This window comes from Gopherus evgoodei, chromosome 2 (assembly GCF_007399415.2).
Source record: "Gopherus evgoodei ecotype Sinaloan lineage chromosome 2, rGopEvg1_v1.p, whole genome shotgun sequence".
In the NCBI taxonomy this organism is placed as follows: Eukaryota; Metazoa; Chordata; order Testudines; family Testudinidae; genus Gopherus; species Gopherus evgoodei.
Genome location: NC_044323.1, coordinates 182,192,358 through 182,219,131, shown reverse-complemented (window position 1 = coordinate 182,219,131; position 26,774 = coordinate 182,192,358). Strand labels below are relative to the sequence as shown.

Genomic DNA, 26,774 nt, shown 5'->3' with positions numbered 1-26,774 from the left:
AGTCCAGCTACCAACATGGAACATGGAAAATAAAGGCACAAATACTTTAACATAATATATGTGTCATACCATCATTCTTTGCTTATGCTGCTGTATGAGAGCCCAATCCTGTGAAGCACCCTCATCTTCCATTAAAGTCCACACACACACACACCTCTGTCCACTGTGAGTCTCCCAAGAATTATGCAGGCCCAAGACATGAATGTTTCTGGAACATTACATTCCCTGCCTGATCAAGAAGGGAATCCTCCTCCTCCACCCTCCAGGATAGAACAACTAGGAAAAAAGTTTGTAGGCTGAAAGTCAGGGAGTTTTCTGGCCATCATATGACAAAATGCTGCACAGAGTATCCGTCCCTGAGTTTCATTGGCTTGTATGTGGATTGCAAATTTGTAATGGCTGTCTGCTGTGGACATAGGATACACAGGCCCTCTTTCTACTGGGCCCTTATTATCCACGATGGGTATGGTGGTATCTGCCCCAACCTTTCTAATATATGGGCCCTACGTCAGCTTTCTTACCCAGTGACTTCTGGAATCTTAGTGCCACTGGGCTCTCCAGACGTAATCAGAAGAGTGGCATCCTGGAGAGAGAAACAATCCTAGCACCAGAGGGATCACAGATAAAGCTCTTCACAAATCTGTGATCCCAAACCTGACTAGCACTGGGGAATTAAGCAATGATTCACAAGGAAAGCAACTTCTGTTTGCCACTGCCACACAGGGCCTTGAGTGCTGCCCTTTCAGAAGCTAAGAGAACAGAGTAACAAATTTAAACATAAGATACAGCCTCCCTATCATTCACAGGAATATACGACTGCCGCTCTGACCAGAGAGCAACAAAGTACAGATCACAGGAGCATATGACAGAGAGAGCGCTCTATCTGTATCAGAAAACATAGTCTAATTCCCTCTTACTTCTGTTGCTGTGTGCCAAGGCTAATTGAAAGTGGAGAGCAGAGCAACAGAAAGAGTGACTGATTTGTGTGTGCAGAAATAGATGGAAAGCTAGACTGGATGAAGCACTTAAAATATACTTAAGGGAACAATGCTACGCTGGTGCAGAGATGGACCAGATGACCTAATAGGGCTTTTCCGTCTTGAATTTCTATGATTCTCCTAAAAACCAGAGATGGTGAATGATGTGTTCATCATTTTCTTCATTTGAACTGTACTTTAGTTTCCTCAGGAGACAACATTGCAGCACACTGTTCCATAACAATAATCAGTAACCAAAACCCTTTTTTTCAAAAGCCAGCACTTTAGAAGAGGTATTTTGCTTCCACGGTGTGTATTGATCTAATGTAAATACAGGTGAACTACTGTACACCTTCTGTTTCCTTCTAAGACTGCTCCTTGCAGCAAGGAAAATGACAGGCTAACATTAACATTAAGAATTATAATTGATGTTCCAAATCTTTAGGTCTTTTTCCAGGCAAAACTCCCATTTGACTCCAGCATGACAAAGACTGCACAAAACAAAGTAAGGATCTCCAGGCTTGGTTCAATAAAAATAAATATAGGAAATGATATAATCACAATAGAATGGTGTGGTCAGCGGACTGAGCATGATATTGGGAACCACAGATGCCGGATTTCTAAGGACAGCTCTTCCACTGAATTCCTGTGTGGCTCTGGGTAAGTTACTTAATCTTTTTTTCCAGGTTTCCAAATCTATGAAGTGAGGATAAAAATACTTTATTACCTACTCCACAGATATGGTGTGAGGATTAGTTAATTTTTGTACAGACTCTGAAGATGTGAATTCGCCATTACTCTAATTAGCTCCCAGAAGTCATTGAGAGGAGTATATTTAAATGGCAGCTGATTATAACAACATTATTTTGAGAGTATATTAATATTCTATATTTTAAATTATATTAATATCATAATTAGACCCCCAGAATACACTGGAGGGTGTATACATATAAATGAGAGCTAATTATAAAAAACATTACAGTCATAATACTTTATTATAATTAGCTCCTATTTAAATATACTCCCCCAATGTATTCTGGGAGCTAATATATATTCTACATATAGGAATATCAGAATGTGCGGCTGTTACTATTCTATATATATATATGTAGGAAGAATAACTTCTGTCCTCTCAACACAAAACTAAATCCTCTTCATATTGTAAATTTCCTAACAGTAATGGTTGTGTACCTATTAATGAGGTTAAAATGGTTTAAATATCTAAGTTACACTGTGGATAAGGTCATTAGAAACTTCAGATACACTGAAATGAAATATCTCCCTAACCAGGCAAATTCAAATCAGAGAATTACTTGCTGCTATACTGGGACACGGCTGATCTGGGAAGAGACCCAAGTTCTGGAATCTACAGGAAACCTAAATTAAACCCACATTTTAATCCTATCTCTACGTGACTCTTTCTGAATTCTGGAAGCATTCCTTGTGGGAAACACAGCTGGTGGAGTATTTTAACTGGAATGTTGTCAGCTGGATTCTTATAGCCTTCTTGAGAAGTTGACACTTCACTGGATGAGACTGTGCCTTGCAGTTTTGTTTTTATAGCCAGCAACTGAATATGCTTTCTACCAGATGATGGCACTCTATCCTTCTGCAAGGGAGTCTTCCTAGTGTGCAGCACTATAATACATTGGCTACACTGACATATCTGTGAACAAGACATGACATAAATGCTACCTACTAATTTGTACCTCTTCTGCTGGTGCAGAGACCAGTGGTCTAGCTAGAGAGGGAGAGAAATGAGAGCGAGCTGAAAACTGCAGAAGGCAAATTACTATCTTTGAAATCTCATTATTCTAAGCAACAATTTATAAACAAATTATAATAACTGGTTCTGATCCAGGAACTGTTTTTCTGAGCACGAAGCTGAAGAAGAGATGTGAGGCTCTAAGCCTACACTGCAATGATATCACTGGGGATTTGAAGGCTGTAAACCAGGGGTAGGCAACCTATGGAACGCATGCCGAAGGCGGCACGCGAGCTGATTTTCAGTGGCACTCACACTGCCCGGGTCCTGGCCACCGGTCCGGGGGGGCTCTGCATTTTAATTTAATTTTAAATGAAGCTTCTTAAACATTATAAAAACCTTATTTACTTTACATACAACAGTTTAGCTATATATTACAGACCTATAGAAAGAGACCTTCTAAAAACGTTAAAATGTATTACTGACACGCGAGACCTTAAATCAGAGTGAATAAATGAAGACTCGGCACATCACTTCTGAAAGGTTGCTGACCCCTGCTGTAAACGAAAAGCAATTCTGTGGATCCTCCTTATGTCTCTTAAAGTGATACTGTCAATATAAAAACATATATAATTAAAAAAACAATATACTCACCTCCTTATATGGATTACTGATAATACCAGAAGCCCCAATGCATAAATGGGAACACAACTGCACACCTAATTTGCGTGCTCAGTTACCCACTTGTACGCGGGCAGTTATGGAAGCATTGGCCTTGGATTGTTAAAAACCAAAAGAATTTCAGAGCTCTAATCTACTCCTCAACACTGACGTTGTTTGTTTCTCTTCTACAACTCACTCATTTTGGAAAGCAATACTGTAGTAAACCAGTTAGTTTCTGGACCATCTCTCTTTGTAATGCTCACGGACCAGCCACCATTGTGCAGTGTCTGGGTTCTGAACACTGCAGGGAAATATTTAAAACCAAATCTAAACCACTTGCACTGAGATTTGTCTTGCTTTTCAAAAAAAATAACCCAAATACTTCTCTGAACTAAACTGCTATCTAATTGATTTAATCTATTCCCCTGCTCATCATTGCGGAATCTGAGCTTGGATAGTGGACAGTATCAAATTAATGATTTATGACCATTGAACTCTGGGTCCAAAAGGCCCTTTGCAAAGTTATAATTTCCTTCTTTACAATGCAAGCGAGTATGACACAAAGTGAAGTGTGGGTAGCCTAGGTTCTGGGATGATTTTTATTCTAACATTTCCCTTAAACACACAGCATGAGAGCTATGCAGCACTTAAACCACTCATAACCAAAATCTGAATGACACTGTGTGTAGCGTTTCAGTGCCTTCAATGTGTGAGCGAAAGCATTACAAGAAAGCTCCAAGTTTCAAACCATGGAAATTCGCAGCCTTGTCCCCCTCTTTACCCCTCAGAGACAGTTTTTCATTCAAGACTTAACAGTACTGGAGCCTTCTGAAGCAGGAATCAGTCAAAGCTAAAACTCAGCTGTCAGATTGAAAAGCATATGCTTTTTTGAGGTTTAAACTGAGTAATTTTACATTTTAATACCACTAGGAGCCTGGCTCAGAATTGATCCTTTCTTTGGGTCCTCTAGTTATAAAGTACAATGGGGCATGTTCCCAATAATATCACTGCCTACAGTCCCAGTGCATAGGACAATGGATTAGACACTCAGAGACCTGGATTCTATTCCTGCGTCTGGAACTGACCCACTTTGTGACCTTGGGCAAATCCCTTCTGTGCTTCTGCTTCCCCTACTGCCTTTTGTCTGTCCTGTCTATTTAGACTGCACACTAGTCAGATCGGGGACCATTCTTTTACTATGTGCAGTGCAGCTCTGATGTTGGTTGGGATCTAATACAACAAAGTAATAGTACTAATGCCTACAGATTTGCAATATGATCTGAGTTGTTGAGCTAACAATTTGAAACAAGTACACAAATGAGTCCTTCCCCCAGGCATAGTCAAACCATAAGATGATTCTCCTCTTTCCCCAGCGTTAATCTGGTGTAACTTCACTGACTTAAACTGAGTTTAAACTGGTAGTGAGAGGAGAATCAGGTCCTGTAGTTTCCCAAAACAAGATCTATCATTGCATAAAATGGGCCTGATTTATTACTGGTATAACACCACTGACACCGTGCAAGGGGTGACTTTGGGCCAGTGAGATCTCTAATGTGGCATGCGCTGTTAGGTGTGTGCCAGATGAAGAACTGAGAACACAACTCCCCCTTGGAAGGCGCCGTAAGGTAAGTTGTTTCCAGGACGACAGAACTGGTATCTTTCCACCTATGCCCACAATTTGCACTGCTCATTACCTGTGCTCGATGTTCTCCAACTGCAAACTGTATCACAGCAATGCCTGGGTTATGGCTGTCTTCAATCCTCTCCACTGTGCTGGAGTCTATTTTTAGGTCATTGCTAATTTCTGCACTCTGTATAAAGTCCTCTGTTTTTAAGTCCTCCACTTTCTTCAGCTCCCCATTGGCCAACTGAATGATTGACCCTTTCATGAAGTAAGGAGGCAGTGTAGGAGGAGCTGCCGTTGGAGAAGCTACAGACTGCACCACCGGGAGGTGGATCTGGGCCTGCACCAAGGCTGCTTGGTAGGCTGGCTGGGTTGCTATAGACTCAGCACTGAAATTCTCACTCTTAGGAATGGTGGTAGTGACAAATGTATGAGGCACTGCTGCAAACTGGGGAGATGAAGTGACTATAGCAGGTGCTACTCCTGATGATTCAACGTCTGCATTGCCAACTGGTATAAGCAGGGGCTGGGTGCCAGGGATCACCAGATGCTGTGGCAGGTTTCCAGGGTAACCGATTGCTTGCTGCTGACTGCTCAGATAGCCAATTACTGGCGGCTGGGTCCCAGCATAGAAGGCTGTCGCAGGCAGCCCAACAGGGAGTTGCTCTGAGGCGCTGTGGGTGGTCTGAATGACAGTGTGGGGGGACAGTGTGGCGACCGCTTTCACCCCCTCATGGCCCATAGTCTGTTGCGGAGATAAAGCATAAGACCTGTGGGCTGGCTTTCCTAAATGCAGGTTTCCCTTGTCATTGAGGACTGAGGGAGGAGTATCTCTGCTGGTAGCCTGCTGTACCTCCATCTCCGTAATAGGTGTGCTGCTATTCGGTACAACCATAACAGAGGCCCGGATGCCTGAGGAATCCCGTGCACTGTACTCAGCAGGACTCGAGTGCACCACCACATGTCTGGTCTCATAATGATGAGGAGCTGGTTTATTGCCTGCTTTGACTAGACTCACATCTCCAGAGGGTGAGAGGCCGTACCTCCTGCTTTTCTCAATCTCTCCATTCAGTATTTCCTTTGCCTGCATTGCCTGCAGCCTGCTGCTCTCGGCTTTCTTGGTAGAATCCCTCGTAACAAAGTGGCCCCCGGAGTCCGAGTACTGCACCACCACTTGGGAGGAGGGGCCGAGGGTGAGGGTGTGTGGAATCGCCGTTTGGTGGGGATGCAAATGGACTGGGATGGTAGGAGGAGACACATTTCTGACTGCGCTCTGGGGAGAGCTGGAAATGTGGACATACTGGTTTTGCTGGGTTGGTGGAGGAGACCCTGCTGCAATCAATCCAGGTGTCCTGACTAGATGCTGCTCAACTTTCTGCCCCTGCTGACTTAAGCTGCTCATGCTGGCCAGGAAAGTGGAATAAGCCTCCAGCTGGGATCGCTGGGATGGAGTGGTTGCAACAGCAGTGGCAGAGGCTGCCGCACAAGTTGCGGAATTGGCTGTCGGGGAAATCAACTGGGAGGGGATGAATCCGGCGTATGGTCCACTGTACTGGGGCCCAACGAACTGGAAAGTGTGCTGCAGGTGCGTGTACTGCACCGGGGATACAGGCGTCCCTGACTGTGAGAGTGCAGGCGAGTACACTGTGGGAAGCGTTGTTGAGATTGGAACGGACCTGGGAGCACTCGGTGGGGAATAGTCCATTCCTGTAGACGATGCTTTGTGTAAACCCTGCTGCAAGCCAATCTCCACTGAACTCCCTCCAGGCCGGTGCCTTCCACTCATGCTGCTCTGGCTGCTGGGCGTACTGGAGAGCCATGTTAAGTTGTCCGTGCGGTGGTTTTCGTTCGGCAGGACCACTGGCTTCACCTCAGATGGCAGGCTGGTGGTGGGGATTTCTCGCTTTTTGGGCGGCAGGCATTCATTGCTCCTCTCTTGGTTGGATTTCATCTTTCGCCGTCCCCCCTTCACTGTTCTTGCTTCACTGTTTGGCTGGTTCTGATTTCAGTCTGATAAATGGAAAGTCACATTTGATTTCTGAAGGGGATCCAGTGACTTCATGAGGAATCATCTCCCTGTGAGCACAATGCTCCAGCAGCTGCTCTGGATTCTGGAACGAGAAAGAGGGGGAAAGGGAAATAAAAATATTAGCACCAGGGGAAAAAAATGCTCTACAAAGTTAAGAGCAGACCTTTAGTGCTGCATGCACTCCAAGGATCCGTTTATTGCTATACTGTAAAAGCAGCTAAACATTGGACATATCAATTAACACATCATGAAAATTATTAAGACATTAGACAAATCAAAACTCAAAATTTCTAATTTTCAGCAGTTAACAGTGGTAACTTATTTCTTAACACCCGGAGGCTCCTTCTTTCTTCCTCTGTGAAAAAGCCTTGTGATTTCAAAATATATATTTCATTCTCCTCTCTGACCCTCCAATCCCCACAAACGATTGTATGATCCACCAGAGTGAGTTGTACAGCATGGGATCACTGCATTATCTCACGTGCTATAGGACAGGGAGATCTGAAGAACTCACATGAAAAATATTTACATTAGCAACAAGTAGCTGTTAGCAGTGTATAAGTAAGCTGCATTACTTCTGAACTCTTATGCCTCTGAGTCACCAACAGTGACTTCATTTTGCTTCGGTCTGCACAGCAAACACAGCAGTTACCTTTTTTCTCTCCCCTCATGCCACAGCTTATTACGATGAGACACAAGTGCCCTTCATCTACTAGTCTGGCATTAAACCTCCATCAAGACATTTATTTACAGCAGTAGCATAAAGCCAAAGATGGCTGGGAGCCAGATTTCTCATGAGGTTTCTCCTGTCTTTCTGAGCCCCCTCTACTATTGGTCACTCAGAGGAAAGTGACCATGTAGATCTCTACTCTGGAAAAATGATTGGTTGCTGCATATCTGCCTGTACAGGTTAAATTGTACCAACACAGTTAAAACTATACACCATGATGATGACCCTAGACATAGCTCCTACTAGAGCATATTCCCTTGTTTCCTAGCAACCAATGAACTATGAGGTACAGCAGCTGTATGTAACAAACAGATTTCCACTAGTGCAGGGACAAAGCATTTACAAAGTCAATGGGAATTGCTCTCTAACAAGAAGCAGATTAAATATTCCTCCTAGGAAGCCACAGCTTGAGTTGAGCATTTCATAGCCAAGAAGCAGAGCAGCAAAGTTCAGCTCAGAATTCAGGTCTGAATGTTCCCAGAGTTCAGAGATGTATCAGTCTGTCCCTTCCTGTTAAGATAGAATGGAGGCCACCAGCAAACCTGGATGCCAGTCTGAACTCACCAAAGTTGCAGGGTGTGGGGTTTTGATTTGCACTCATCTTTATAGCAGAGATAACAGGCTAGTGATTTTATAGGGTTTGAGCAAAATGTGATCTCTTCCCTCTGCCCTAGCTATAAAATTATTTTTGCCATCCCTGATATAGGGAACAAAGTCTCTCTAATTCTTTCATTACCTGCTAAAGAAAATACTCAATAATTCATTACTCTGCTAGACACTAAAAATCATGGACTGAACAGAGACACTGGGTTTATGGCTTATTACAACAAACTGTAACCCAGTAGCCTCCCTCTTTGTCCAGTGACTGCAGAGGTGTTAACGGCCTACTCTATCTTGACTGGTCCCATACAATATGTGCTAACTACTTATGATAAACAATCTGTTCCACTCCTTACTGTGAGGCTTGATGTTCCTTCCCCAGACCTGAAGAAGAGCTCTGTGTGGCTGGAAAGCTTGTTTCTCTCACAAACAAAAGTTGGTCCAATAAAAGGTATTTTCTTTAGAGAGACAAGGTGGGTGAGGTAATAACATCACACCAGTTTAATACCTGAAAACCCCGCCCCCCCCCTTTTTTTTTTTACAGTCACAGTGTTTCCCCCCAGACATCATGAACTCTTGCTTTGCCTTGTTTTATAATTAAAACTTTACAGAGAATGAAACTCTTCTCACGCCCTTCCAGCCATTGCTTGGCATCTGTACTGCTAAGTTGTTTTTTTAAAGATATGCAAGGGTGGGCATTCAGAAATCTTACGCCTCACGCTCAGAACTTTTAACAAGAATCGCATTTCTTATGAGAGAGAGTGAGACACACAAAGTCAGAGGATCGCTTAGTGGAAACTGATGATGTAACAGACATTAAATGTGAACACTACGTATCAGTAATAGTTTTCTTATCTTACAGCAAATAATATTCTTTTTATATCCCCTGCCTTCATTGCTTTGGTTCTAGTACAAAGCATGGAACAATAAACCTGCTGTATAACTCTTGCATAATATTTTGGAGACATGGCAGACTGAGATTAAATCTCGCTTTAAGGCCATCATTTGGATTTATGTGCCCAAATTTGAGGTGCCTTCAAGATATTATAATCTTATGGGGAAAATCCTTATGTATGCTACGGTCCGGGGCAGTCTCCTTTTTAAGTTGATTATTCCATTTCTGAAAATTTTAAATCGAAAACAAACAACCACCACCACTACTTGCTTAGCCCCTATATAAATACTATATGTTGTGCTTCTCCACTGATGCTTTTATAGCAATAATTACTGCTAGATAGAATTAAGCTGACATTGGCAGGTGGACAAGTTATTTGTAGGTTTTAGAGTTCTTAAACAAAAGCAGCTATATTAGCTTCAGTTCTCTGCCAAACCCAGGCAAAAATACTGCTTGAGTGACAGCGCGGTCTCTAGTGCTCACAGCAGGGGACAGAAGTCAGGGCTCTGGGGTTTTATTCCAACCTGAGCGCTGACACTAATTTGCTGCCAGATTGTGGATGACTCACTTAAAAATTCTCTCTCTCAATTTGTCCATCTGTAAAACAGGTCTAGTACAACAGTCCTGAGAGGCTTTATTAATTCCTGAAAGCTCTTTAAAACCTGGAGCTGCTTTCCTATACAAGTGCCAAGTATAATGATGATGATGATGATGATGATGATGATAGGCAGAAAGGGAGAAAATTTGAAGAAGAAAACGGCTTTTAAGTGACTATATTAAAGCATATGCAAAGCTTAAAAAAAAAGTTTCTTGAGAGTGCCTTTTCAGAAACAGTTCCATGCACAATACCAGTTGACATGCCCAGCTATAAGGACCTGCCAGTGAACCAGGGAAATCTGTTACTACTGTGACTCAGTAGGACTTTTAGCTAGATAAGGACAGGCAAGAATCAACAGCCCCTTTATTTGTACTGTTATTCGTAACAGTTGCTCCATCTGTTTTGGCAACAGCTAAAATTATTCTATTACATTTGACTTATCGATTTTTATTTTTAAGTTTAACTAAAAATAAAATTGCCATGCTACATTTGCGCAGTCACTGTTAGTTAACTTTAGCTCACTGTAGTGTTCTATCCTGGGCATCAAACATTGGCACAAAAAGCAAAAGCTCTCCCTGACTCAGGAAGCTGCATCGAGGCGCTGGGGTGGAACCTGTTTTACACACTCATTTGTATTGCTTCCATTTTTACAGCCAGCTCAGGCGGAACTCGGGTAGTTGACAGGCTTGGCCTGTCCTTTGATCTGTTCTCGAGATGGGCCTGAACCAACCCCCAAGCTCCAGATACATTGAATTAAAGGTAAAGTTTGGATTCAAATCTGAAACTGACCGCTGGCACTTTTGTGTACAACAGGCTAAAGCAAAACTTCAGGTCTAAGTCCACTCCAATTGGGGACGCTTGTATATGGAAGAGAAGTGGTTGGGCCTCTGGGTATAATAGGCTGAATCAAACCCCAGATCTAGATGTTCCAGAACTTTGAGGAAGTTTCAGATTTGCCACCTCAAATTTGTTGTAGGGAGTGTTACAAATACCTCAGTGTAGTTTCACTTTGCAGGACTCTGTGGAAGGATTTTGTTCTGCTTCCCCCTATGTAGGTTTGTACACCCAAGTTTTGGGTTTAAGTAAACCCCTGATGTGCAAAATGAAATTCAATCCAAACAGCCAATTATCAAGAGCTTTTGCAATGAATTTATGCAAAATTATGGATTTCTGATATGAGGGAAAAACCATAAATGAGCCCTAAGTCATTTAAAAGGTCCCAGAGTCTTAGCAAACCTTTTTGTGATCAACCTGGTATTGACTTTGTAATAAGATCTGAAACCTGGTGAATTTCACATGGTTGCATGGTTTTGTTTTGCTTTTTTGTAAATATTTCATATAATTCTGCTCTTAATCAGTGGCAACAAAAGGGCTTCCCATAATGTCCAGGTTCTGGAGAATGCAGGACAAACAAGCTAACAGAGGGAAATAACAAAATAATAATAGGAGATTTTGAGTGAAATGTAAATATTGGCCAAAATTCTCAAACCTGGCTACTTAAAGTTACTCTTCTAACTCTTATCATATAGACAAACGACAGGATCCTCAGAAATGCAAGGCATCCACTGAAGCAAAAATCAGCCCTTTTTTACTTAGGTGCTTCCAATGGAGTTGTAAGCTTTGGCCTAATATTTTAAGTAAAATTTCAATTACAACCACAACGAGGACTGTTTGGGCAAAGTGAAGAGGGCAAAAGGACCACCCAAAGGAATGAGGTAGAGCATGAAGTTAATTCATTTTCACTTGCTATCCTAGAGTCACATTTTCCTCCTGCTTGCATCCCTAGGTGTGGCTTTGTTTAACATTTATTATTTACATGTTTACTTTGCCGAACTGTAAGTCATTCCCGATTTCCTTTTCTCATTGAACTTGAGAATTTTCAATCACAATTTGCAGGATGTGTATAATACAGCAGTAAACACTGGATGATCATCACTCCCACCACGCATGTGTTTGAGGTACATACCAATGTGTGTGTGTGTGTGTGTTGAAGGCTGAGGAGTTAAAGGGGACAAGAGGAGACTGGCAAGAACAGCTGGACTTTGATATTTCTGGCAGCTAGTGCACATGGAACATTGCTGAAGTGTCTGGGTTGCCAGTGTCCACTGGCGGCCTGCCCACACTCAAATTCCTGGAAAGGCTCAAGTTGGAGGAGTCCCCATCTAGGTCTGTGCGGGTCCCAAATGGATTGTTCAGTAGGGCTCAGAATATGCACTTTCATGCTAAATTGTAATCTGTTTCCACAAAGGCCTCAACACATCTACCTACCAGAAAGGTATTTTCATAGTTATTTTTCTAATAAATATAAAGCTCATGAAAAGAGCCTGACTCATATCTCTAGAAATCAAAATCCTTTCTATATTCATATAGTAGGTACACCAGGTGTCATAATAGCAATGCACGCTTCCCTTAATGTCTTGACAATATGCCTTATCCCTGAAACAAGAAACCACTCTGTGGGCCGGAGGGGAGTTCAGACTCCGTGAGACAGACTTTCAAAGGCATTTAGGTGATTACGGCTGTAGATACATGCCTAGTGGGATTTGAAGTTCCTACTAGGAATTAGGCCCTTTGGCACTTTTGAAAATCCCACTGTGCTCCTACCTGCATCTTTAGGTATCTAATTGCCTTTACAAGTGTGGCCCCAGGTCCTGGTCTTTCTGCTGAGACTACTAACAAGGGTATCAGGTAGTACCAATCTTATGCACTAGAAACAGGACTGAGGCCACAAGCTCATTTTCACATCAGCCACAGAACAGTCATCAGAAGAGAACAACTTTCAGTCATCAACTTAAGCTGTATTCAAACCAGTGTACTAGAGAGGAAAGGCCCTGGCGACCCCCATCCTGGTAATACACGTTATTACCAGTTTTTAGTATTGCATTTTCCCACACAAGCCATGACTGGCAGTTTCACTCATCCATCAAGTCAATACACAATGCACTGCCTTCTGCCAATAACCATGTTCTGTCAGCCAAGTGCAGAGCAATTCAATTTGATCCCACTTAATAATCAAACAGTGCATTGAAAAGACAGAGCATTGAATCAAAGTGTGGCACAACTTTGTCATGGTATGCTGTATACAGCCCTGTAGAATTAACTGCACACCCCATCAATATTGTCCATAACAACTATTAGACAAGCAAGGCATGAGCCTGTAAAGTAATGAGCACACTCAACTCCCATTGAAGTCAACAGGAGAAGAGTTAAGTCAGCCGCCCACATCAGAAGCTCAGCATCCTGCAGGCCTGGGCTTGTGTAGATCAGAAGATGGCCAAGTTGTGGACAACTCCGCAGCTACATTCTGATTCTCAGATCTATACACCAGCTTTCCCCAAACTCTACGCACTAACATCTGCCAGCTACATATTCACAGTTGTAACTGGCACAGATTTCATTAGCCTTGCCATGTGTAGCTTAGTGCCAACCAACAACAGCGAGGCAAGTTTATGGTCCAACCCTACCAATTTCACAGTTCTCTGGCAGATTTCCCAGGAGGGCCAGCTGCAGCGATCCATTAACAAGAAACATAAAAAAAAGCTGATAATATTTGAAAATCGCTTCCCAGAACTAAAAGATTCCTGATCAACACCGTCTGTGTGTGAAATTGTCCACTGTGGCGTTGGCACTTAGTACATTTTTGAGAATCCACCATAGCAAATTGATACCATTTTTGCTGAGTGAGCAACATCCCACCTCCCCCCACCATCAGATAAGACCTCCTATGCTCAATATAAAAAGCAACTGATATAAGCCAACTTGAAGCAGGAGAGCATTGGATGTGAGCTATCCAGTAGCTCCACCATGCTTCAATATTTTATGGGATGTGTGTGTGTGCACGTGCGTGCACATGCATGGGGTCAGAGTTGTGATTAGCTGATGGCTTAGGGAAAGCAATCTCCAAAGGGAGTGAGTGGCAGTATACTCACAACACTGGACTGCCAGGTGTTCCAACTGAGTCATTCACTTATTTTATTACATTTATACATGTGTGTCACAGAAAAAGATGGTTACTCACCTTTGTAACTGTTGTTCTTCGAGATGTGTTGCTCATATCCATTCCAGTTAGGTGAATCCCAAGCCATACCTAGGCGGTGGGGTCGGAGTGAGAAGTAGCGGCATGGAGCACTGCAGATCCGAAGGCCGCGTCCTCTCTGGACTGCTGGACCAGGGCGTAGTGGGAAGCAAAGGTGTGGACCGATGACCAGGTCGCTGCCCGACAGATTTCCTGGATGGGCACACGGGCGAGAAAAGCCAGCAACGACGCCTGCGCCCTGGTAGAGTGCGCAGTCACACGGCCCGTAGGAACGTGAGCCAAGTCATAGCAGGTCCTGATACAGGACGTTACCCACGAGGATAACCTCTGCGAGAAAATGGGAAGCCCCTTAATGCGGTCCGCTACTGCCATGAAAAGCTGGGGGGATTTGCAGAACGGTTTGGTCCTCTCCACATAAAATGCGAGAGCCCGACGGACATCAAGCGAGTGCAGTTGTTGCTCCCTGCGTGAAGAATGAGGCTTCGGGAAAAAAACTGGGAGGAAGATCTCCTGGTTGACGTGAAAGGCTGAGACCACCTTGTGGAGAAAGGCAGGGTGCAGTCTCAGCTGCACCTTATCTTTATGGAAGATCGTATACGGGGGATCTACCGTGAGAGCCCGGAGTTCCGACACCCGTCTAGCTGAGGTAATAGCTACTAAAAAGGCAGTCTTCCAAGAAAGATAGAGCAGGGAGCAAATCGCTAACGGCTCAAAGGGGGGCCCCATGAGCTGAGTCAAAACCAGGTTAAGATCCCAGGTAGGGGCAGGGGCTCGGACGTTAGGGTATAGACGTTCCAGCCCCTTAAGGAATCTAGTCACCGTCACCGTCGGGTGAGAGAAAACGGAGCGGCCATCCCCACCCGGGTGAAAGGTGGAGACAGCCGCCAGGTGGCCCCGAAGGGACGATATCGCCAGGCCCTGTTGCTTGAGGGACCAAATATAGTCCAAAATATTGGCCACGGAAACTTCCATCGGGAGGAAACCCCTCTCCGTGCACCAACAGGAGAAACGCTTCCACTTGGCCGAGTACGTCGCTCTAGTGGAAGGCTTCCTGCTGCCCAAGAGTACCTCACGTACCGGGGTGGAGCAGCGTAGCTCGGATCTGGTCAGCCACGCAGGAGCCACGCTGCTAGGTGCAGCGACTGGAAGTCCGGGTGACAGGGAGTACCGTGGTCCTGGGTGATCAGGTCCGGGCGAAGGGGCAGGGGAACTGGGCTGGCTATGGCCAGGTCCAGCAACATGGGGTACCAATGTTGCCTGGGCCACACTGGGGCTACCATGATCACGCGGTCCCTGTCCCTGCGCACCTTCAGAAGGACCTTGTGGACCAGCAGGAAAAGACTGTTACTCACCTTTGTAACTGTTGTTCTTCGAGATGTGTTGCTCACATCCATTCCAGTTAGGTGTGCGCGCCGCGCGTGCACGTTCGTTGGAAACTTTTTACCCTAGCAACTCCAGTGGGCCGGCAGGTCGCCCCCTGGAGTGGCGCCGCCATGGCGCCTAATATATAACCCTGCCGGCCCGCCCGCTCCTCAGTTCCTTCTTGCCGGCTACTCCGACAGTGGGGAAGGAGGGCGGGTGTGGAATGGATGTGAGCAACACATCTCGAAGAACAACAGTTACAAAGGTGAGTAACCGTCTTTTCTTCTTCGAGTGATTGCTCACATCCATTCCAGTTAGGTGACTCCCAAGCCATACCTAGGCGGTGGGGTCGGAGTGAGAAGTAGCGGCATGGAGCACTGCAGATCCGAAGGCCGCATCCTCCCTTGACTGCTGGACCAGGGCGTAGTGGGAAGCAAAGGTGTGGACCGATGACCAGGTCGCTGCCCGACAGATTTCCTGGATGGGCACACGGGCGAGGAAAGCCAGCGATGACGCCTGCGCCCTGGTAGAATGCGCAGTCACACGGCCCGTAGGGATATGGGCCAAGTCATAACAGGTCCTGATGCAGGACGTCACCCAAGAGGATAACCTCTGGGAGGAGATAGGAAGCCCTTTCATGCGGTCCGCTACCGCCACGAAAAGCTGGGGGGATTTGCGGAAGGGCTTAGTTCTCTCCACGTAGAACGCGAGAGCCCTACGGACATCAAGCGAGTGGAGCTGCTGCTCCCTGCCTGAGGAGTGAGGTTTCGGGAAAAAAACCGGAAGGAATATCTCTTGGCTGATGTGGAAGGACGAGACTACCTTGGGAAGAAAGGCAGGGTGTGGTCTCAGCTGCACCTTATCTTTGTGGAAGACTGTATACGGGGGGTCTACCACAAGAGCCCGGAGTTCCGACACCCGCTTAGCTGAGGTGATAGCTACTAGAAAGGCAGTCTTCCAAGAGAGGAAAAGCAGGGAGCAAGTGGCTAACGGTTCAAAGGGGGGTCCCATGAGCCGGGACAACACCAGGTTAAGATCCCAGGTCGGAGCAGGGGGACGGACGTTAGGGTATAAACGTTCCAGCCCCGTAATGAATCTAGACACCGTCAGGTGAGAAAAAACAGAGCGACCATCTGCACCCGGGTGAAAGGTGGAGATAGCTGCCAGGTGGACTCGCAACGACGATATGGCCAGACCTTGCTGTTTGAGGGACCAAACGTAATCTAAGATGTCGGCCACCGACACTTCCATAGGGCAGAGATTTCTCTCCACGCACCAACAGGAGAAACGCTTCCACTTGGCCGAATATGTCGCTCTCGTGGAAGGCTTCCTGCTGCCCAAAAGCACCTCCCTCACCGGCGAGGAGCAGCGCAGCTCAGAACCAGTCAGCCACGCAGGAGCCACGCCGCTAGGTGCAGCGACTGCAGGTCCGGGTGACAGAGGGTCCCGTGCTCCTGGGTAATCAGGTCCGGGTGAAGGGGCAGGGGAACTGGGTCGGCTATGGTCAGGTCAAGCAGCATGGGGTATCAGTGCTGCCTGGGCCATGCCGGGGCTACCATGATCACGTGAGCCCTGTCCCTGCGCACCTTCAGAAGGACCCTGTGGACCAGAGGGAACGGGGGAAACGCATAGTACGGGTGGGTCGACCACTGAATAAGGAAGGCATCCGCTATCGACCCGGGCTCCCTGCCCTGAAAGGAGCAGAACGCTTGGCACTTCCTGTTCCCCCTGGATGCGAAGAGGTCCACCCGGGGATAACCCCACCTCCGGAAGATGGAGAGGGCGACGTCCGGGCGAAGGGACCACTCGTGCGACAGGAAGGATCTGCTCAATCGATCTGCCAGCGTGTTCCGTACTCCGGGGAGGAAGGAAGCCGTGAGGTGAATGGAGTGGGCTACACAAAAGTCCCAGAGTCGCATCGCCTCGTGACATAGGGGGGAGGATCTGGTGCCGCCTTGCTTGTTGATATAATACATGGTCGTTGTGTTGTCGGTGAACACTGCGACACAACGACCCTGAAGCTGATGGCAGAACGTTTGACAAGCAAGGCGGACCGCTCGCAACTCCCGCATGTTGATGTGCAACCCCGCCTCCTCCTGGGGCCACAGGCCCTGCGTTCTCAGGGTCCCTAGGTGGGCCCCCCAGCCTAGATCTGAGGCATCTGTTGTCAGGGACAACGAGGGCTGAGGTGGGTGGAAAGGGAGTCCCGCACATAGCACGGACTGGTCTAGCCACCAGCCGAGAGAATCTAACACCCCTTGGGGGATTGTGATTAGCATGTCTAGCGGCTGCCTTGCCGGCCTGTAATGACCGATGAGCCACAACTGGAGGGGCCTCATGCGGAGCCGAGCGTAACCGGTCAGAAAGGTGCAAGCCGCCATGTGGCCTAACAGGGCTAGACATGTCCGCACTGATGTCAAGCGGGCTGTCCGCAGTCGTTGAACGATCGCCGACAAGGCCTGGAACCTCTGCAATGGCAGTAAGGCCCTGGCCACAGTGGCGTCCAGCACGGCCCCGATGAATTCCACCCTCTGCGTGGGAATCAGGGTGGACTTGTCCGTGTTTATCAAGAGGCCCAAAGTGGTGAACATGCCGGTGATCACGCGGACGTGGCTGCGGACTTGTTGTTCCGACGTGCCCCGAATCAACCAATCGTCCAGATAAGGAAACACGTGGATACGATTGCGCCGAAGATGCGCCACAACCACTGCCATGCATTTTGTAAACACCCTCGGGGCCGTGGACAGGCCAAATGGGAGGACTGCAAATTGGTAATGAAGGAGGCCCACCACGAAGCGAAGGAAACGTCTGTGGTGTGGCCAAATGGCAATGTGAAAATACGCGTCCTGCATGTCGAGGGCGGCGTACCAGTCTCCCGGATCCAGGGATGGGATAATGGTCCCCAGGGATACCATGCGGAACTTCAACTTCACCAGGTATTTGTTGAGCTCTCGCAGGTCGAGGATAGGCCTGAGGCCTCCCTTGGCCTTGGGGATCAGAAAGTAGCGGGAATAAAACCTCTTGCCTTTCTCGTTTTCCGGAACCGCCTCTATAGCTCCTTTGCTGAGGAGCGTCTGCACCTCCTGCCGAAGGAATTGCTCGTGAGAGGGGTACCTGAAGAGGGACGAGGAAGGGGGGCGGGAAGGAGGAAATGATACAAACTGCAGGCGGTATCCCGTCTGCACCGTGCGTAAGACCCAGCGGTCGGATGTTATTTGGGTCCACGCCTGGAGGAAAAACGAAAGGCAGTTGGAAAAACGGGGGGGAAGGATCCATGGAGGACACTGGTACTATGCCCTCGGGTGCACCTTCAAAACGAAGGTTTGGGTCCAGGTGGGGCTTTAGAGGAGCTTTGGTTTTGCCCCCCTTGATTCCCCGACTGCCTGCGCCTGCCATTTCTGCCGCGGCGCCTATTAAGGTCCTGCCGCTGGCGGAACTGGGGGTACGGCTGGTGCTGCTGCTGTTGTTGTGACTAGAAGGGTCTGCGTTGCGTCCCAGGCGTGTGCATCCCAAGGGAGCGCATAATGACCCGATTGTCCTTGAGACTTTTCAGTCTGGGGTCTGTTTTCTCCGAGAACAGGCCCTGGCCTTCGAACGGGAGGTCCTGGATGGTGTATTGGAGCTCCGGTGGAAGGCCAGAAACCTGAAGCCAGGAGATGCGGCGCATCGTCACCCCCGAGGCGAGGGTACGGGCAGCCGAGTCCGCAGCATCCAAGGAGGCCTGCAACGAGGTTCTTGCAACCTTCTTGCCCTCGTCAAGAATCGCCGCAAATTCTTGATGCGCCTCCTGTGGTAACAGCTCTTTGAACTTATCTGCTGCCACCCACGAGTTAAAGGCGTAGCGGCTAAGAAGGGCTTGCTGGTTGGAAACCCTGAGCTGAAGGGCCCCCGCCGAATAGACCTTGTGGCCGAGGAGGTCCATACGCCTGGCCTCCTTGGATTTGGGGGCTGGGGCTTCTTGCCCATGACGCTCCCTCTCGTTCACCGACTGTACCACGAGGGAGCATGGTGTCAGGTGAACATGGAGGTACTCATAGCCCTTGGAGGGGGCCATGTACTTCCTTTCAACGCCCCGTGCAGTAGGGGGGATGGAGGCCGGCGATTGCCAGATCGTATTGGCGTTGGCCTGGATCGTCCGAATAAAGGGCAGGGCGACCCTAGTGGGAGCATCGGAGGAGAGGATGCTGACGACGGGATCCTCGATCTCAGAGACCTCCTCAGCTTGCAGGCTCAAGTTCTGTGCTACGCGCCTGAGGAGGTCCTGATGTGCCCTGAGATCTAGCGGAGGAGGGCTATTGGAAGAAGTGCCTGCCACCGCCTCATCGGGAGAAGACGATGAGGAGACCCCCGGCAAGAGTGTGTCCAGCGGGGGGTCTGCCTCAGCCCTCGCCTCTGACTCCGGAGGGAGCTCAGGGTCTTGCTGTTTTGACCCGTCCTCCCCGTCCGGGGAGGGGGGGGCGAGACAACGACGCCTCCGGCGCCCTGTGCTCTGTCGTCGTAGGCCTAGGAGGAAGCTGTTGGGGGCCCTGGGCTTGGTGATACGCCCAGGGTGTCCAGAACCCCCACTGCTGCGGTCCCTGGTCCTGTTGCGGAGGGTTGTGGAAAAGGGTTGCTTGTCTGTCAGTGCCCAGCGCATATACACTGTCAGCCTGCGACGACACCGACGGCTGTCTGGAAGGCCATGGAGGGGCCGACCGCGGCTGGTAAGAGTCTCCGCGTCCTGGCGCCGAAGATGTTCTCGGTGCCGGGGACCGGTACCGGGAGTCATACCGGTGCCGGGATCGGGACCAGGGTCTGTCTTGGACTCGGTGCCGGGATCGGGACCGGTACCGGCCGCTGACTCGGTGCCGGGATCGGGACCGGGACCTGCCACCGACACGGTGCCAGGAGGTCGACCAGGACCGGGACCTGCCACCGACGCGGCACCAGGAGGTCGACCGGGGCACTGATCGACGGCGGGAATGGCTCCTAGAGTCCCGGTGCCAGTATCGGTGGCTGGAACCAGACCGGGACCATCTGGAGGCCGATCGGTGCCGCGAGTACGACCGGTACTGCCGAGGGGAGCGGTGCCAGGACTGCGAGCGGCGGCGGGATCTTGAGCGACCACGGTGCCGGGACCTTGACAGCGAGCGTGAGTCCCGAGACGGCGCTCTCATCATTGGTTTGCCTCCGGACGTCACCCGCACAGGAGGTACCGGGGGTGGAGGCTGAGTTGGCTCAGCCAGGGCAATGAGGTCCCGTGCCAAGGCGAAGGTCTCCGGCGTCGATGGGACCAATAGCTCAACCCCAGATCTTATGGGGGAGCTCGGCGGGACCGGACTCGACGGACCCTCCGGGCCCGGAGTCGACGGGATCCCTGTCGGTAGCGCTGCGGCAGATGTAGGTGCCGGGCGCTCCACTCGAGTCTGCCTGGATGGAGTTGCAGACTTCGAGGGCCTTGCTTCTGTACCCGGTGCCGGGGAAGGTCGGTGCCGGGGAGTCTTTCTGGTGCCGGCGCGATCCGGTGCCGGTGTCGAGGTGACGGTCTGCGAAGCTGCCGGGTCGAGTGCCGCTTCCATGAGGAGAGTCCTAAGTCTCTGGTCTCTCTCCTTCTTTGTTCTAGGCTTAAAAGCCTTACAAATGCGGCACTTGTCCGATATGTGCGATTCCCCCAGGCACTTTAGGCACGCGTTGTGGGGGTCGCTGGTTGGCATCGACTTCTTACAGGCCGCACATTGCTTGAAGCCCGGCGAACCAGGCATGGGCCTGGTACCGGGAAGGGCTACGGCCCAAACCGGCTAACAAATATTTACAAATATTATTTACACTATTTACTATATTACTACTTAACTAACTACACTTAACAACTAACTACAACTATAAACAGTAGAACAAGGAGAGCTAGGGACGTGGAGGACAGCTATGCCGCGCTCCACAGTTCCAACGACTGACATGGCGGTAAGAAGGAACTGAGGAGTGGGGGGGCCGACAGGGGTATATATCAGGCGCCATGGCGGCGCCACTCTAGGGGGCGACCTGCCGGCCCACTGGAGTTGCTAGGGTAAAAAAGTTTCCGACGAACGTGCACGCGCGGTGCGCACACCTTACTGGAATGGATATGAGCAATCACTCGAAGAAGAAGAGATTGTTTAGAAAACAATGTCAATGCAAGAACACTGTCACAAGATAACTGTCTGCTCCTGTTACCCAAGTGCTGAATTTGTTAAGATGAAGGTGAAATCTTTATTTTCTAAGCAGGGCACATTTGTCCTGTGGCAATGTTCTACTACAATTACTTTAGTTATGTAGACTTAATTATCTTATATGATGGATGTTGGTGAGCTGCACAAGAGTGACAGTTACTCACTGTGCTATTATTAACCTGCTGCATTATGATTAATTTAGAAGTGGATTTAATTTTCAAAAGTTTGCAGACTTCCCAAGTCATTTTACTTGGGCATTACTACATAACCCTGTACCTCTGTGTGCAAGGAAAAGATGCTTCCTCCCCACCCCCGAGTATGAATAATCATGCAATGAGTTTTGAAGGTAGCAACAGAAGAACACAACTATCTGTGCATAGATTTAGACATGCAGCCACATGTCTATTGCACAGTAATTTTACACGGCCATTTTTAAATATTATTAGCATGGATTCTTAGCCGTACATTCTCCGAGTCCTTACTTTCACATTTCTCATGTCAAAGCCCTTAACAAATGTTAAAACTTCCTTTCTGGAATGTTTTGCACTGAGTTACTTTAGAGGAAAGCTTGTTCTCTGCACACAGGCTGAGTGAGCAAGTTGTGAAGGGAATATGTTCTCTCCAGCTTGTCTACACTACAGCTTATGTCGGAATAACTTACGTTGCTCACCGGGGTGAATAAATCACCCCCTGAGGGAGGTAAGTTACAACAACTTAGCTTCTGCTGTTTAGGGGGCTGGAGTAGTTAAGCCAACAGGAGAGCTCTCTCCCACTGGCTTAGAGTGACTACATTAGAGAGCTTACAGCGGTGCAGAGGCATCAGTGCAACCTCACCACTGTAAAGTCTCTAGCGTAGCCATGCCCTTCCAAAGCTACAGCGCCACTCCGCAGCAACTGCTGCAGACTAAGGGCTGCAGCAATGTCTCCCCCTCCACTTCACAGGGCCCACCCTCACTGGAGTCCCCAGAAATTCCCTGCAAATTCCACAGTACTGCCAATCTCAGGCATTCAAAAGTCATGGATTCAAGCCCCTGCAAAAACCACAAGATTGGCTTAAAACTCATGAGATTTTTTTTTAAATTTCACATTTTAAGTCTTTTTATTAGCCTTCCAGTGTTTGAACCTTTAGGGTTCTCATGCTCCTGCTTTGAGCACCATATGGGCTAGAAACTCACTTTTTCTTTTAAACGAAAGCTGAGATTTCCACGTAATTATCTGACTCCATGAGCTGGGGGATTAAAAAAACAACACCAAAATATTGCAGGACTTGTGATAAAATTGTGAGAGTTGGCAATACTGATAAGAGAGGAGGCCCCCTCTGAGCAAGGGAGTATGGACTACAGGGCTCTCCAGTCCTGTGGAGAATGAAGCAGCACTATTTGTCAGTTAGTAAAGACCTTACTGTAATCTTTTTGGAGTAGAGACTGTGTCAAACTAGGAGTATGTAAACTGCCTACCACAACCTTTAGGAACTACTGTAACCCCAAAACCTGGATAACTACACATATGGCTTTCCATCTGCATAGCAAATAGAGAAATAGATACTGTACATCCAATAATTCTCCTAGGATAAGCATCTATAGCTTTAAATTAGGGCTGTCAATTAATCACAGTTAACTCGTGATTAATTAAAAAAATTGTGATTGATTAATTGCGCTGTTAAGCAATAATAGAAACCATTTAAAATTTATTACATATTTTTGGATCTTTTTTCTGCATTTTCAAATATAGTGATTTCAATTACAACACAAATACAAAGTGTACAGTGCTCACTTTATATTTTTTACTACAAATATTCGTACTGGGAAAAATTATAAAAACAGTATTTTTCAGTTCACCTCATACAAGTACTGAAGTGCAATCTCTATCATGAAAGTGCAACTTACAAATGTAGGTTTTTTTGTTACATAACTGCATTCAAAAATAAAACAATGTAAAGCTTTAGAGCCTACAAATCCACTCAGTCCTATTTCTTGTTCAGCCAATCAGACAAACAAGTTTTTTTACATTTACAGGAGATAATGCTGCCCACTTCTTAACTGCATCACCAGAAAGTGAGAACAGGTGTTTGCATGGCACTGTTGTAGTTGGCATTGCAAGATATTTACATGCCAGATGCGCTAAAGATTCATATGCCTCTTCATAATTCGGCCATCTTTCCATGCTGATGATGCTCGTTAAAAATATAATTCATTAATTAAATTTGTGACTGAACTCCTTGGGGGAGAACTGTATATCTCCTACTCCGTTTTACCTGCATTCTTGGATAAATAGCAGTTATAGCAGTCTTGGGTGATGATCCAGCACATGTTCGTTTTAAGAACACTTTCACTGCAAATTTGACAAAATACAAAGAAGAAACCAATGTGAAATTTCTAAAGATAGCTACAGCACTCGACCTCAGGTTTAAGAATCTGAAGTGCCTTTCAAAATCTGAGAGGGATGAGATAAGGAGCACGCTTCCAGAAGTCTTAAAAGAGCAACACTCTGATGCGGAAACTACAGAACCCAAACCACCAAAGAAGAAAATCAACCTTCTGCTGGAGGCATCAGACTCAGATAATGAAAATGAATGTGTCGGTCTGCACTGCTTTGGATCATTATCGAGCAGAACCTGCCTTCAGCATGGACGCGTGTCCTCCGGAATGGTGGTTGAAACATCAAGGGACATATGAATCTTTAGTGCATCTGGCATGTAAATATCTTGTGATGTCGGCTACAACAGTGCCATGCAAACACTTGTTCTCACCTTCAGGTGACACTGTAAACAAGAAGCAAGCAGAATTATCTTCTGCAAATGTACACAAACTTGTCTGTCTGAGCGATTGACTGAACAAGAAGTAGGACTGATTGGACTTATAGGCTCTAAAGTTTTACATTTTTATTTTTGAATGAGGGTTTTTTTGTATATAATTCTACATTTGTAAGTTCAACTTTCATGATAGAGATTGTACTACAGTATTTGTATTAGGTGAATTGAAAAATACAATTTCTTTTGTTTTTTACAGTGCAAATATTTGTAATAAAAATATAAAGTGAACACTGTACACTTTGTATGCTGTGTTGTAATTGAAATCAATATATTTGAAAATGTAAAAATCCAAAATATTTAAATAAATGGTATTCTATTATTAACAGTGCAATTAATCGCGATTATTTTTTTTAATCGCTTGACAGCCCTACTTTAAATTGAGTGGGCCAGAGCTATACATTTTGGATCCAACTTAGAGAGTTTGGATCTGGAGTCTTAGCTCTGGCTCATCGTGAGTTATAAGCTAATGCTCTTTGAACTAAATCCTCTGTGAATTTTTTCATCACTTTATCATATGTAAAGCACAATTCTTGTGGTTTTGATTTTTCATACCTTACAGAGAGATCCAAAAAACCTTGCTCTTGTTTCCACTGAATTTAATCATGAAATCCCAATTAACCTGAGTGTGAGCAAGGTTGGCCCTAAATGGGCCTGATTCTCCACTATGTAAAATGCACGTAAGTCCTTCCAGGACAGAATGGTAGCCTGTTACACCCACTTTGCCCAGCTGGGAATGGCTACACAGGATGCAATGCAGCAGAGAATCAGGCTCATACAGGTCTAAACCCTGTTCCTCCATGAAATACAAAAAGGAAAACTACTGTCCTCCTACAGCCCCTTACGTTTAGATGATGAGTGTCCGGGGGCGTAGGCAGAGGCTGGACTTCAGAGCTGGGAATCCTATGATGAGACATATCAATAGTACAACCTAAAACGGCATTGCACAAACAACGTGTGGTTATGCTAAATGATAGTGTAAGATAACCACTCGCGAAAGATTATAAGCAGCAGCCCCTAGCAGATGGGTTTGTTGTGCAGCATCATTGCACCCACAAAATTTACAACCGACAACAATGGACTTTCACCCATTTATGCCTTTAGTGAATTTGACTCATTACATGAAACACAAGCAAAAGCTGCCATAAAGGGCCATGGGGAATCCATTCTGTCCTGGAGGTTAGTGACTGCAATGCACTGGGGCCCGAGGCACTGTCAATGTCTGAGTTCGTTCTACAGGTCATTCCAGCACACTTTTCAGCAGAGAGCATCCCAGGTATAAATGTGCCCTCAGTGGGATCTTACCTTCAGATGTTTTAAGGGCCGCCTTCCTTCTATTCCCACGCATAATCAAATCTCAGGCTTCCGAGTGTAAACTGACTGTCATATAGGTCAGTAAGGAATTATTTAGCCCATCTCTAGTATTGCACAATTGGACAGATGCACAGTGCGGGTTGTTGTTGTTTTTTTAAATAAAAACATTCCTTTAAAGCATCTGGTACTGGCCATTGCCAAAGGCAGGATCCAGACTTGATGGACCAATGGTCTGATCTGCCATGACAAATCCCCTGTTACTATGCTTCCAAACCAACCCTCCTGAGGCATTTTAGTAGCTTAAATGAGTGGATAGAGTTCATTTATAAACATGTATAATAGCAGAAATGACTTTGTTGATGCTTTTCATTTAAATAAAACATACCCAGCTACAATGGGAGCTGCCTACATGATTTTTCATTGAAAATTTCACGAGTGACTAAAACTGTAGCAACACCCATGTTCCATCTATCTTAACAAGATGCAGAAACTGCCATCTCTACATGCATATGGATATACACATCTCTTTTACATATGCCATGCGAGTCTCATTCCATGTGCAATGTAAGAACATGCTCATTAATGTGTCCCCTTTTTTTAAACCCATGCACATATGGCACAATAAGCTTTAAAAATGTCTGGCCTGATTCTCAGAGGAGATGAGCACCCATAACTCCTATCAGTATCAATAGGAATTGTGGGCATTTGGCACATCTGAACATCAGGCCATTAGCTCGTTGCATAAAGCAACCAATTTGGGGCTGCCAGTTTACACACAACAGCAGATGTTGTTCAAAAGTAGAATGTGATTTTCTGAATAAGCAGGGATGTGGGCAGCCTGGAGGTATTGTCTGAGGGGGAGGTTTTCAAAGGCAAAATGAGACATTAGATGCCAATGACTTTCAATAGGAGATGAGCTCCTATCTGCCCTCTATGTCCTTGAAACCCCCCTTCAATGTTCATTAATGAATAATGGATTGTCATCGAGCAATCTCACTTACCTTGGTGTAAGGTAAGAATCAGTTAATTAGGCCTTATTTAGTTAATTTTGGACAGGGCTAAATGAGTGCTAACAATTTACCAGAATGCACACAAAACTCCCCAGTGATGGGGTCAAATGTCCCTGATTATTTAGGCCCTGATTCAGCAAAGCACTTAAGTGCATGCTTAGACTGAAGCACACTGACATAATCTCTACTTACATGCTGCAACTTCAGTGTGTGCTAACGTGCTCTTCCGAATCAGGGCCC

General features: G+C 46.7%; 1 protein-coding gene across 11 annotated transcripts in view; it reads right to left on the bottom strand.

The window, feature by feature from the left end:
• The window catches only part of ATXN1 (ataxin 1), a 303,257-nt gene that overhangs the window by 18,380 nt on the left and 258,103 nt on the right, over positions 1-26,774 (bottom strand). For all 11 annotated transcript variants that reach the window (XM_030552464.1, XM_030552461.1, XM_030552468.1 and 8 more), the window contains one exon: positions 5,040-7,080. In XM_030552464.1, the coding sequence (XP_030408324.1) occupies positions 5,040-6,920 (1,881 nt within the window). In that variant the 5' untranslated portion in view covers positions 6,921-7,080. The remainder of the gene's footprint in view (positions 1-5,039; positions 7,081-26,774) is intronic.